The sequence below is a fragment of the Bubalus kerabau genome, chromosome 7, assembly GCF_029407905.1.
Source record: "Bubalus kerabau isolate K-KA32 ecotype Philippines breed swamp buffalo chromosome 7, PCC_UOA_SB_1v2, whole genome shotgun sequence".
Taxonomy (NCBI): domain Eukaryota; kingdom Metazoa; phylum Chordata; class Mammalia; order Artiodactyla; family Bovidae; genus Bubalus; species Bubalus kerabau.
The window spans coordinates 20,704,986-20,719,268 of record NC_073630.1 but is presented as its reverse complement, the minus strand read 5'-3'; the positions used below and the strand labels follow the sequence as shown (position 1 = coordinate 20,719,268).

The 14,283-nt window shown below is 41.5% G+C and overlaps 1 protein-coding gene across 1 annotated transcript; it reads right to left on the bottom strand.

Annotated features, from left to right (window-relative positions):
* Positions 1–11,453: 11,453 nt before the first annotated feature.
* LOC129657158 (40S ribosomal protein S27-like) lies at positions 11,454–11,736 on the bottom strand. Its single transcript, XM_055587441.1, has one exon. It carries the CDS (start codon positions 11,706–11,708, stop codon positions 11,454–11,456), a length of 255 nt encoding a protein of 84 aa, XP_055443416.1. The 5' UTR covers positions 11,709–11,736.
* Between the last annotated feature and the right edge of the window lie 2,547 nt (positions 11,737–14,283).

The window sequence follows — 14,283 nt, the reverse complement described above, 5'->3', positions numbered from 1 at the left end:
TGTTTTGCTAGTTTCCAGTTGCAAGTAAGGGGATTCAGCCATACATATACATGTATCCATTCTCCCCCAAACTACTCTCCCATCAAGGCTACCATATAACATTGAGCAGAGTTCCTTGTGCTCCTGTTAGAGTTTTTTTAAGTTAACCTTTATTGGAGTATAGTTTTTAAAATATTTATTTATTTATTTGACTGTGCCAGGTCTTAGCTGCAGCATGTGAACTAACTGAAGTAAGTGAAGCAAAATGAATCAGTTATACCTATACATATATCCACTCTTTTTTAGATTCTATTCCCATATAGTTCATTACAGAATATTGAGTAGAATTCCCTGTGCTATATAGTAAGTCCTTATTAGTTACCTATTTTATATATAGTAGTATGTATTTATCAATCCCAATCTCCCAATTTATCCCTACCCCTTTCCCCTTGGGACTCTTTGTGACCCCATGGACTATACAGTCCATGGAATTCTCTAGGCCAGAATACTGGAGTGGGTAGCCTTTTCCTTTTCCAGGGGATCTTCCCAACCCACCGATCGAACCCAGATCTCCCGCATTGCAGGTGAAGTCTTTACCAGCTGAGCTGCAAGGGAAGCCCAAAAATACTGGAGTAGGTAGCCTATCCCTTCTCCAGGGGATCATCCTGACCCAGGAATCGAACTGGGGTCTCCTGCATTGCAGGTGGATTCTTTACCAACTGAGCTATCAGGGAAGCTCTTTCTTCCCAGAGCCTTTGTCAAAATTGTTTACATCATCTCACTTAATATCAGTTTCTAAGACATTTGTTTGGTTAGAACATCTCAACCACATATGTATCAACAAATTTGCAAGTTTTATTCAAGAAGTGGGTGTTTACATGATGCATTTGTCAGAGCAGGCTCACTGCTGTAATAAATAAACCCCAAATCTCAGCACTTTAAAGTTTATTTTCTATAAAGTCTAGTCAATATTCCCAATCATGTAGCTCTCCTAGGCAATTTTTTTCCAAGTGGTTGCTGAGAGAACTAGGCTCTTTCCATCTTATAGCACTACCATCTTACATAGGTAGGTTCCAAGGTTTTCTGGATGGGAAATAAAACATGTAGAAGGCACTCCAGATGTTTACTTCCTTGACCCAAATGCGAAAGAGCATCACTTCTGTTCATGTTGGCTAGAATCAGTCCTTAGATTCAGAGAGACTAGAAAACATAGTCCTTGGCTGGACAGCTGCTTTCCAGTAATAGCTCTCCACTGTGAACACAGAACTTGAATCTTTGGTGATCAGCTGGCCCCCTCTCCTATGTACAGCAACTCCAGCATCAGTTCAGTTCAGTTGCTCAGTCGTGTTCGACTCTTTGCGACCCCATGAATCGCAGCACGCCAGGCCTCCCTGTCCATCACCAACTCCCGGAGTTCACTCAGACTCATATCCATCAAGTCGGTGATGCCATCCAGCCATCTCATCCTCTGTCATCCGCTTCTCCTCCTGCCCCCAATCCCTCCCAGCATCAGAGTCTTTTCCAATGACTCAACACTTTGCATGAGGTGGACAAAGTACTGGAGTTTCAGCTTTAGCATCATTCCTTCCAAAGAAATCCCAGGGCTGATCTCCTTCAGAAAGGACTGGTTGGATGTCTTTGCAGTCCAAAGGACTCTCAATAGTCTTCTCCAACACCACAGTTCAAAAGCATCAATTCTTCGGCACTCAGCTTTCTTCACAGTCCAACTCTCACATCCATACATGACCACTGGAAAAACCATAGCCTTGACTAGACAGACCTTTGTTGGCAAAGTATGGTTTCTTTAAATACAGTTGCATTGGAAATTTAGTGACTAAAAGCCAAACTGCCCAGGTAGAACCTTGACTCTGCTTTTTATTGGCTGTGTGACCTTGGAAATACTGCTCACCTCTAACCACCTCAGCTTTCTCATCTATAAAATAGGAATTTTATTCAGAGGTTTGAACAGACTACTGTAAAGCACTTGAAATATTGCTTAGCCCACAAACAACACTCAGTAAATGTTAGCTATTATCATTATTCTCATGAGTATGTCCCCACCACACTCCTTGTGAAGTAGGCTGTAAAAGTTTCAAGAACCCATAGCCCTCAGTGCAGTAGAGATGACCCAAGTGGGAGAACTTTGCCCAACAAAAGTAGCCATGACTGAATGAATGGACCAGTATTCTATCTTGTAACAGCTGAGTGTTTAACACACAGAGTAAGCCAGCAGTTTATTACAGGGGTAGAATTCAAAAAATGAAAAGAACAAAACCAAACACCCAGAGAAAAGGCAATGATCAGAAGCCATGAGACAATAAATGCCAAGAGTTGTCAGACGCCATGAAAGGGAAAAGCTAAGAAAGACAATGGAGAGAATGGAATAGCAGGAATAGGGGGCTGCAAAAAGTAGCTGAGTCGCCAGAATGGTACAGGACTGCAATAGGGACCCATGGCACCATGAGAACACAATGAAACAAACGGCTAACATCCCAAATGACCTTCCTGCTTCATTCCAGTGGGAGGAGAGTCTGACTGTAAAACAGATACTTGTCTTCCTTACTTTAAAGCCCCATCACTTAAGATTCCCTACCTTGTCATTTTGGCTCGTGATTTGAAAGAGCCTGTCATCATAGCCACTGTGATTAACTTGAAACTTATAAGTGATCTTGGTACTTTTTTCTGATAATATGAATATAGTGGCTGTGAATTTCAGTTCACAGATACAGGTGGAGAAGAAATGTTCTACAACAAGGGACTTCCTGATTCTGAGCACCACCAGCACCCTTCTTCTGATGTGTTGAAATTTAACCTTGTTCATTCTTGGGGCTTGACCCCAACATACCCAGGATGGTTCACAGTTCTGGAATCTTATGTAGTGGCACAGCATCCAGCAGGTGGAATTCAGCCCATGGGCTGTTGGTCATCTCTTCACAGCCCTGATCATGCTCTGTCCACATCATCCCCTGAAGTCCAGCAGCTCTGAGCTGCTTCTGCACCAGGTTCGCTGCATGATTACCAAGGCCGTGAACTTCGTGCACCCTGGGGTCTCAAGAACCCTGCAATTGTGCCATTCTAGGGTCTCCCTTGCTCCCTCCCTTGCAATACTACCAAAAGTATGGTCCAGGTACCCATGTCCAAACCCATGCCTCTGGCCCTCATTGAACCTAGAGTCTTTTTAACATTATTATTAACAGAGAGACGCTCTTTTACTTCAACTTTCTCCAAGTCATTTTGTCCCTACCTGTACTTTCTCTCTTCTGCTGAGGTTTAAACTTTTGAAATACACACCAGAGTTTTCCAGCTGACTTCCATGCCCATCCTTACTACACACACTTCATCTTGATGAAAAAAGCAAAGACCTTCCCACCTACATATATGAGAGAAAAGGAAAGGGAAAAATAAAGAGAAAAAAAGTTAGATATTTTGGGGAATTCACTGGCAATCAAGTGGTTAGGACTCTGTGCTAACTCCGTGCTTCCACTTTAGGGAACTAAGTGGGAGCTGAGATCCTTCAAGCCACTCAGCACAGCCCAAAAAAAAAAAGTTAAACATTCCAAAATACTTTTTGTTCTTTTTTTTTCTTTTTGCTGTAGACACCTGGAAGCTCAGGTTCAAATTTTATGCCCAGTACAATTACAGACCCTTGGAATGAGTATATTTACTAGTTTTTCTTTTTTTTTTCTTAAATTCTGATTTCAAGTTGTCATTCTCATTTTATTAACTTTATTTGGTATACCTTGTAAACAAATACATTTTCCTACCTATTCAAATCCATATTGATGTTTTTATTTTTTTTTTATTTTTTAAATTTTATTTTATTTTTAGACTTCATATTGATGTTTTTAAACAAATTATTATAGGAGTGTGGAGGGTAGCTGGGGTTTACCAATAGAGACATACTCTCAGGACTCAGAACTGGAAGGTCTGTCCTGAAGTCCAGCAGTTCTAGTGACTCTAAGCTTCCACTGGTCTCTGTCGTATGCTCGACCATAGCAGAGACTCAGTTACTGTCTGTTTCTGATTGTCCTGCTCTAGATCCCACCAGTAAACTGACCATCTTCTTTCTTTCAACATAATGGCATCTGTTTATTTTAGCTTCTCCTTATTCTTGACTTCTCCTACTTATAGGCTTGTACTAGTTACCTTTTGTCAATCTTTGTCTTTCAGTTTTTGCTTTTGCTACCATTTGAACACCTCCCAAAGAAAGATAATATTCATCAGACTAATTAATTGCAATTATTCCCAATTGAGTTTTCCTGATAGATCAACTTATAGGTTCATTTTTTTCTCACTAGACTACTGATTTGTTTTAAAATTATATTAAAGGATATAAATCAATAGTCAGATGAAGAGATATATAGGGCAAGGTCCCGAACAAAAGAGCATCTGTCCTCGAGGAGCTTGGGGTCCAGCATGGTGGCCTGAGGAACCCATGTAGAAACCAGTTCTCCCACATGGAAACTCCAAAAAAGGGCCTCAACTCATAGGTTATTGACTAAATGGGTTATTGACTTTTCTTGGATCTGATAACTGCCTTTGTTTGTGACAATGAATAAGATGTCAGGGTCCTTTCATACAAGAGAATTGTATGCAGAAGTAAAACTCTAGAAAAGGATAACAGGGAAGAACTTCTTAGAAGGTGCTGTGGGCAAACAGGTATCCTAAAGCTTAGCCTGTTCAATATTACCATTAATTAAAGTCATGGGAAATAGATGGGGAAACAGTGGAAACAGTGTCAGACTTTATTTTTCTGGGCTCCAAAATCACTGCAGATGGTGACTGCAGCCATGAAATTAAAAGACGCTTACTCCTTGGAAGGAAAGTTATGACCAACCTAGACAGCATATTCAAAAGCAGAGACATTACTTTGCCAACAAAGGTCCGTCTAGTCAAGGCTATGGTTTTTCCTGTGGTCATGTATGGATGTGAGAGTTGGACTGTGAAGAAGGCTGAGCGCCGAAGAATTGATGCTTTTGAACTGTGGTGTTGGAGAAGACTCTTGAGAGTCCCTTGGACTCTGCAAGGAGATCCAACCAGTCCATTCTGAAGGAGATCAGCCCTGGGATTTCTTTGGAAGGAATGATGCTAAAGCTGAAACTCCAGTACTTTGGCCACCTCATGCAAAGAGTTGACTCATTGGAAAAGACTCTGATGCTGGGAGGGATTGGGGGCAGGAGGAGAAGCGGATGACAGAGGATGAGATGGCTGGATGGCATCACTGACTCGATGGACATGAGTCTGGGTGAACTCCAGGAGTTGGTGATGGACAGGGAGGCCAGGCGTGCTGTGATTCATGGGGTCACAAAGAGTCGGACACAACTGAGCGACTGAACTGAACTGAACTGAACTGAAAGATAGGGTAAATAAAGCAAATATTGCTCTCAGAATATAAATATATCCTTTCCCTTTGAGGCTTCCTTGGTGGCTCAGATGGTAAAGTGTCTGCCTGCAATGTGGGACACCCAGGTTCGATCTCTGGGTCGGGAAGATCCCCTGGAGAAGGAAATGGCAACCCACTCCAGTACCCTCCTGGAAAATCCCATGGACAGAGGAGCCTAGTAGGCTACAGTCCATGGGGTCACAAAGAGTCGGACACAGCTGAGCGACTTCACTTTCCTTTCACTTTTGAGGATAAAACCCCACCCTAACCCATTCAGACATTGTTTGGTTCCATGACCTTTTTGATACAATGACCAAAGTCCAGATTTGTACGTTTGCCATAGTCTGGGTTATCAGGTCTTAAGTAAAACCTTAAGCAACATGGTAGCCTGTGACTACAAAATGAGATTATACTTTCTAGTGAAAGTGAAAATCACTCAATTGTGTCCGACTCTTTGCGACCCCATGGACTATACAGTCCATGAAATTCTCCAGAATACTGGAGTGGGTAGCTGTTCCCTTCTCTAGGGGATCTTCCCAACCCAGGGATCAAACCCAGGTCTCCCGCATTGAAGGTGGATTCTTTACCAGCTGAGCCATCAGGGAAGCCCTTACACTTTCTCTTTGTCTCTGAATATTATTATGACACAAACTTCCAAGTGGCCCTCCGAAAAGATCCCCAACAGTTCTGATGATGACTTGTTATCTCAACACTATTTTATATATATTCATTTGTCCAGATTGCACTAGCTTGTAGATGCAAATAAAGTCATGTTAAGAGAAATAACCAACTAGTGATCAACTGACGTCATCACCTACATGATGCAGGACTTCAGTCTCCTTTTCAAGAAACCTCACTTTCTTGAAGTGTTTTAGGCATCTTCACTAGGTGTCTCACATATGCTCACAAACCCACCCCACCAGGTACCACATTCACTTGCTGGAACCTGGAGCTCTTCGACCAAAAACATGTTTCCCTGGCAGGATTTGGCCCTGCTCTGCTGGCATAGTAATTCCTGCCGGGTTTCACTGGTGTTCAGGAATGCCTCTGAATCACATGATGAGCACTATAGGTACCAAGTTCCCTGAAGACACTGCGATGGTTCCACAGGCATCTCAGCTTCTGCTTTACCCCAGCATGCATGGCAGTTCTTGCTCTGCCTGGCAGTGTCTCTGACCAAGCACCACCCAAAGGCACTAAAGAAAAATGCTTCTCCCCTGTCTCTTCTCACTGGGGGAATCCAAACCAGCAGTATCTGGGTCTTAACAGATTTCGGTGAAACAGCACTTGCAATTTTTACTTGGGATCTCTTCTCCCGAGGTCCCAGACGCCCACTCAGGAGACTTGTAAATGAGAATGTGCTTAATGATAGCCACCAAGCTGCCAAGATCACTATTCTCTTAAAACTCAAGTCCATTGTTTCTGACTTGACTTTCTTCAAGATGATTTCTCCCAAGAGGCAACTTTGTCCTCATCCAAATGGTTCCATGTGGGCCCACCTTACCAGTTTGCCAAACACTCCTTCTCTTGCCTGAAATTCACCTAATTACAACATTCTCCCCCAATTCTATCTGCCAGATTAAAATGAAATCTTCAAGTAACTGTGCACAAATAAGTATGCTCTTCCCACCTCTAAAAGAAAACCAAAGCAGCTCTATAGACATTAGCAAGTGCTAACACAGTGACAGAAAATACTGTAGAGATGAGAAAAACAAACCCACTTCATGTCAGAGCCAACTGCTTAGGCTAATATATGTAATTAATTATAGACTTGCCAGCTTTCAGCAACTTTGCAGAAATTACTGCCTAAATAATAAATCATTGAAATCCAGAATCTCAGAATCATTAAGAAAGCTGTCGGTAATTCATGGGACTGAAGAACAAAGAAAATAAAGACTTGAATCTATCTTGCTAACCTATTTTAGCTTTGCTTAGAGCAAATTTTTATGTAAATTAAACAGAATTAAATACAGAAAATAAAATGTAATTTTGGGCTAGTTTTGTTGAGAAATGTCAAAAGCATTCATTACAGATTCAAGAACAATTTACCATAAACTCAAAAGTTAATTACAAATCTGATTATAATAAATCACTAATACAATTGATTAAACTATTTCATCCTGAGTTTAAACATTTTTCTATTTCAATAGCACTTGTTGGGTTTGTTTATTTGGGGTTTCTTTTGGCTGTGCTGGGTTTTAGTTGCAGCATGAAGGATCTAGTTCCTTGATCAGGAATTAAACCTGGGCCCCCTGCATTGGGAATGTGGAGTCTTAACCTCTAAACCACCAGGGAAGTCCCATTGGTTGATTATTTGTTTGGTTTTTAATGTCTATACCATTCCCAGAAGACCATTTTCCTTTTTTCCGTAGTATGCACTCCAAACAGTATGATAAATGAAGGAGCAAATGAATGACTGTCATGTAGAAAAGAAGGACTATTTCCCTCAAATATTCTGGGTTGCCTTCTTGCAGCATCATGTCAAAGCGACTAGGACCCACACCAGAGCCAAATAGTCTGGATTCTGGTTCTGACTACATCTGTTACCAGGGTGAACCTGGAAATGCGCTTAACATCTCTATGCCTCAGTTTCCTCATTTGAAAATGGGAATAATAATAGTGGCCATCTCTCCAGTACTCTTGCCTGGAAAATCCCATGGATGGAGGACCCTGGTGGGCGCAGTCCATGGGGTCACTAAGAGTCGGACATGACTGAGCGACTTCAATTTCACTTTTCACTTTCATGCATTGGAGAGGGAAATGGCAACCCACTCCAGTGTTCTTGCCTGGAGAATCCCAGGGACAGGGGAGCCTGGTGGGCTGCCGTCTATGGGGTCACACAGAGTTGGACACGACTGAAGCGACGCAGCAGCAGCAGCAGCAGCATAGAATGTGAGGAGAAGGCAATGGCAACCCACTCGAGTACTCTTGCCTGGAAAATCCCATGGACAGAGGAGCCTGGTAGGCTGCAGTCCATGGGGTTTCCAAGAGTCGGACATGACTTCGCTTTTACTTTCACTTTCACTTTTCATTTTCATGCATTGGAGAAGGAAATTGCAACCCACTCCAGTATTCTTGCCTGGAGAATCCCAGGGACGGCGGACCCTGGTGGGCTGCTGTCTCTGGGGTCGCACAGAGTTGGACACGACTGAAGCGACTTAGCAGCAGCAGCATAAAATGTGATGAGGATTAGATGCAATTTCATGTGTAAAGTCCTTGGAACAATGTGTGACACATGATAAAGCGTAATTGATTTCCATCATTATTCCTCTAACTTACATATCAATACTCCATTTTAAGTAAAAAAGAAACTAAAGAATTTTGAAATTTCAAAACTATAACTAATTTTAGATAAAGTGACGACTAAACCCTAAGAACTTTGTGGGGACTTCCACTGTGGTCCAGTGGTTAAGACTCCATGCTTCAGTGTAACGGGCACAGGTTCAATCCCTGGTCAGGAAACTAAGATTCCCACATGCCACATTGCATGGCCAAAAAAAAGAAAATAATTTTGCAGGTTATAAAATGTCATGCTTGCCAAAGAGGAAAAAGATACCCAGGAGATGTGTCCATGAAATAAGAGAATTCAGAGGTTTAGGGGGAAATCCTGGTGCAAGAGATAATACTTATGGCAAACCAAAAGCAGAGGTGAGAGGTCCCAAATCACAAGGGGCCTAAAGAAAACCAAAACAAATATTGCCAGTAGACATACCACAGGTCTGGTCACCATGTGAATGTGACCTTAAAAGATTTCAGCTCAATCTTTGAGGAATTTCTTACCTAAGGAATGATTTCTTCTATTTCATATATGACCAGTGTTTACAGATACCTATAAGAACTCACATCCTTGAGACCCACCTCTAATTTGTTCCACAGATGGGGTTCACCATGATATGCAAATTAAAACTCAGACTAACACAGTCCCATCTCCAGCTCATCTTATGTATGTGTTTTTCTGCTCCTCCCTGAGCATCTTGCCTGAAAAAGCAGGCACTTGCTCAGCTGGCAACTGCCCACATAGTTGGGTCAATGCAGGAGACACGGATTCAATCGATGGGTCAGGAAAATCCCCTGGAGTAAGAAATGGCAACCCACTCCGATATTCTTGCCTGGAAAATCACATCAATAGAGGAACCTAGCAGGCCGCAGTCCATGGGGTCACAAAGAGACATGACTGAGCACACACTCATGCACACAGTACTTTGCCCATCTTCTTAAGTTCTTCTGTTGTTGCTATTGTGTTTAGCTATGGCTCTTCTTAGCTAAATTCTTTGATTTTTTTGGCAATAAATTGTATATAACATGTTCATGTAATTTTTTAAAAATCTCTTCCAGATTTTTGGTTACATTCCCTTTCTCATTTCTAATATAGGTATTTGTTTTTTCTCTCTTTTGTTATAATTTAAGGTCATCGGCTGAGAGTGCTTGAGATACCCATCTACCCAACAGGAATGGTCTTGTCAATAAAGCCTCTCCACTGGCCATGATTCTCCCTCTCTTGGACAGAGCTTGCATGGGTACTGCCTGAATTTGTGTCTCTGATTCTTCTCATTCAGCACTTCAATAACTGATCAGACCCCTGCTCTCTGACACATTTTTTCTTTAGATATGTTAAAGACTTCCCTAGTGGCTCAGTGGTAAAGAATCTGCCTGCAATGCAAGAGACCTGGGTTCAATTCCTGAGTTGGGAAGATCCCCTGGAGAAGGGAATGGCAACCCATTCCAATATTCTTGCCTGGATCATCCCATGGACAGAGGAGCCTGGTGAGCTACAGTCTGTGTGGTCGCAAAGAGTTGGACACAACTGAGTAACTAACACACACATTGTCCACTTGGGTTGATCTGGAAGCCACTCTATTTAAGGTGACTTTACCTATTATTGGTTTTTGCTTTTGGTATGAAAAATAACGTTTATTTTCTGATTTTAAAAATAATACAAGCAGGTTACAAAGCAATTAAATACTCCAGAACAGCTTAAAGAATGTAAAATTGACCAGAGGAACCAGTAACCAGTTAAAGCCATTGTTGACATTTGGTAAACATCCTTCCAGATCACCCTCAATTAAAATGAAAAAAGTATATTATACATGTCTTTTTATAACCTACTTTTTTACTCTACAATATACTGCTGCTGCTGCTGCTGCTAAGTCACTTCAGTCGTGTCTGACTCTGTGCGACCCCATAGACGGCAGCCCATCAGGCTCCACCGTCCCTGGGATTCTCCAGGCAAGAACACTGGAGCGGGTTGCCATTTCCTTCTCCAATGCATGAAAGTGAAAAGTCAAAGTGAAGTCGCTTAGTCGTTCCCGACTTTTAGCAACCCCGTGGACTGGAGCCTACCAGGCTCCTCCGTCCATGGGATTTTCCAGGCAAGAGTACTGGAGTGGGGTGCCATTGCCTTCTCCTACAATATACTATAGACATTTTTCCTTGTCAGTAATTATAAATGTTTGTCATCATCTTCAGTTCAGTTCCATCACTCAGTTGTGTCTGACTCTTTGTGACCCCATGGACTGCAACACACCAGGCTTCTCTGTCTATCACCAACTCCCAGAGCCGGTGGTCATCATTTTAGCAGATATATATTGTTACCTTGTATGAATGTCCCACAATTTATTGTGTTTAATTTTACCCCCTTTGGTCACGCTGCACATCTTGCAGGATCTTAGTTCCTCTTCTAGGGATCGAATCTGGGCCATGTCAAAGAAAGTACCAAGTCCTACCACTGGTTTGCCAGGGAATTCCCTACTTGTTTAAAATTTTAAGGTTAAAATATCAGAGGAACATCTTACTTTTAAATTTCTTGAAAGTTACTTCACCACCATTTCCCTAGAGCAAATGCCCACTTTCCTTTGTTTACCATGGGCTGGTTCTCTGCTAAGACCTATATGCATGAACTTAATTCATTCTTCTTAGAAAAGCAGAGACTTGAGGGAAAACCCAGTTCATCAACTGTTTTCCAGCTGACAAGGTACCATAGACTTTCCACAAAAAGGTAGTTTTTTTCCCACTTGTTTTTTTGTTTGTTTGTTTTTGTATCCAAAATGTGTTTATTGGGATGGTTTCCCATTCATCCTGATACAGGGTACTTTTAGTGCTGCTTCCATCTGAAGGAGCATCCATCTGTAAGCCTTGCTTTTCCTCCTGTAGGCTGACAGAGGACGGTAGAGCAGCCAACACACAAAACTACTGTTTGTGCGTGGCTAAAGACAGTGGTGATTTTATAGCATCCTGGGCATTTTACATCCATGAAATCGGAATTGGGGCTCTGCACCAGGTGCTTCTTCTTGTGTTTCCTCTTTCCCTCTTCTGGAGAGGGATGAAGAAGATCCTTTGCGAGAAGCATGTTCTCATGAGGAGGTCATCACCGCCGGAAAGGCACTTGTTTTGAAAGTGCTCTTGAAGGCATCATTGCTTTTTTGGCTGAATCTTCACTTTCACTTCAACTAGCTTTTATTGTGCTCTTTCCAGCACTGATTTGAGATCCAGTTTCTTCACTGATAAAATAAAGTAGATGGATGAGTTGTTTCTAGGACTTTTTTTTTCTAGCTCTGACATATTTGATTCTGGGTAGAAGACAGTGTGATGGGTGGGCTTGTGCATTTTCAGTGGAAGGCATAAGACAAAATGATTGAAAACTTTCCCTTACCATCAAAATGTTTATATCAGAGAGGATAAATATATAGACCATGCTTAAGGTATAAAAATTAAATCTTGTAAAGGGAATTTTATGAGCACATATAGGAAAACAAATTGACTAAAGAAGGCAAAGAAGGCTTCATGGAAAAGAAAATTAATCTGGACTTGAAGACTAGATGACAGCTAAATGTGCAAATATACAGATGTGTGGAGATATAATCTGTGATTTAAGAGTTAAAGTAGATGGGATGGAAGGTGTATCAGATAACTTGTATTTGCTCCTTTGGCTCCCCTCTTCACTGTGCTCCATTTTAAATATTCACGCTGTTGAGAAGAGTCCTTATTCCTGGGGAAGTTTACCTGCACTGGTAGACTTGCTTTTCCTCTGGCTTCCAGATGGGTTCAGCTAATTTGAAAATAAGAGAGTGAGGGAAGACTGAAGTAGGAATATCTGTTCCCTGACCCCCTCCCTGCTATGTCTCCATCGCTTGCTTCCTCTACTGAAGGCACAGCTCTTATTTAGAATCCAGCTCAATACTGGGCCCTCTGTCCTATTCCACTGATTTGTTTATCTGTTTTTGTGCGTATCATACTGCTTTGATTACCATAGCTTTGTAGTATAGTCTGACATCAAGGTGCATGATTCTTCAAGCTCTGTTCTTCTTAAGATTGTTTTGGCCATCTGAGATCTTTTGTGTTTCCATCCAAATTTTAAAATTATTTTTTATAGTTCTGTGAAAAATATCATTGGTATTTTGATAGGGATTAAATTGAATCTGTAGATTGACTTGGGTAGTATGCTTATTTTAGCACTATTGATTCTTCCAATCCAGAAATGTGGCATATCTTTCCATCTGTTTGTGTCTTCAGTTGCTTTCATCAGTATCTTATAGTTTTCTGAGTACAGGTCTTTTCCCTACTTAGGTAGATTTATTTCTAGGTATTTTATTCTTTTTGATGTGACGGTAAAGGGAACTATTTCATTAATTTCTTTTTCTGGTAGTTTATTATTAGTATATAGAAATGCAACAAATTTCTGTATATTAATTTTGTGTCCTACCACTTTACTGAATTCATTGATGAACTCTAGTAGTTCTCTGTTAACATCTTTAGAATTTTCTATTGTGTAGTATCATGTCATCTGTAACAGCAACAGTTTTAATTTTTCTTTTCCAATTTAGATTCATTTCAGTTCTTTTTCTTCTGTGAGTAATATGTCTGGGACTTTCAAAACTATGTTGAATAAAAGTGTATGCCATCCAATTTTTGCTGTTGCCCTGATATGGTATCTGTGATAATTGTGAAATCATTATATCTTATCAGTGATGTGTAGGGGCCACCTTGCCACTTGGACTCATACCCCAAAGCTGTATTACATCAATGATGTGTCATAATCAGTGGTATCTTAGGGTGGAAGAACTATAGTATATTGTTCTGTAGTATAGTGTATTGCCTGACATATTCTTCAGTTCAGTTCAGTTCAGTCGTTCAGTCGTATCCGACTCTTTGCGACCCCATGAATCGCAGCACGCCAGGCCTCCCTGTCCATCACCGTCTCCCGGAGTTCACTCAAACTCATGTCCATCGAGTCGGTGATGCCATCCAGCCATCTCATTCTCTGTTGTCCCCTTCTCCTCCTGCCCCCAATCCCTCCCAGCATCAGAGTCTTTTCCAATGAGTCAACTCTTCGCATGGGGTGGCCAAAGTACTGGAGTTTCAGCTTTAGCATCATTCTTTCCAAAGAACACCCAGGGCTGATCTCCTTCAGAATGGACTGGTTGGATCTCCTTGCAGTCCAAGGGACTCTCAAGAGTCTTCTCCAACACCACAGTTCAAAAGCATCAATTCTTCAGCACTCAGCTTTCTTCAGAGTCCAACTCTCGCATCCATACATGACCACAGGAAAAACCATAGCCTTGACTAGACGGACCTTTGTTGGCAAAGTAATGTCTCTGCTTTTGAATATGCTGTCTAGGTTGGTCATAACTTTCCTTCCAAGGAGTAAGCATCTTTTAATTTAATGGCTGCAATCACCATCTGCAGTGATTTTGGAACCCCAAAAAATAAAGTCTGACACCGTTTCCACTGTTTCCCCATCTATTTCCCATGAAGTGATGGGACCAGATGCCATGATGTTCGTTTTCTGAATGTTGAGCTTTAAGCCAACTTTTTCACTCTCCTCTTTCACTTTCATCAAGAGGCTTTTTAGTTCCTCTTCACTTTCTGCCATAAGGGCTGTGTCACCTGCATATCTGAGGTTGTTGATATTTCTCCCAGCAATC

Bases quoted from the DNA above. Each gene is read 5' to 3' on its own strand.
- LOC129657158 (XM_055587441.1), bottom strand. From the start codon at position 11,708: ATGCTTCTCGCAAAGGATCTTCTTCATCCCTCTCCAGAAGAGGGAAAG.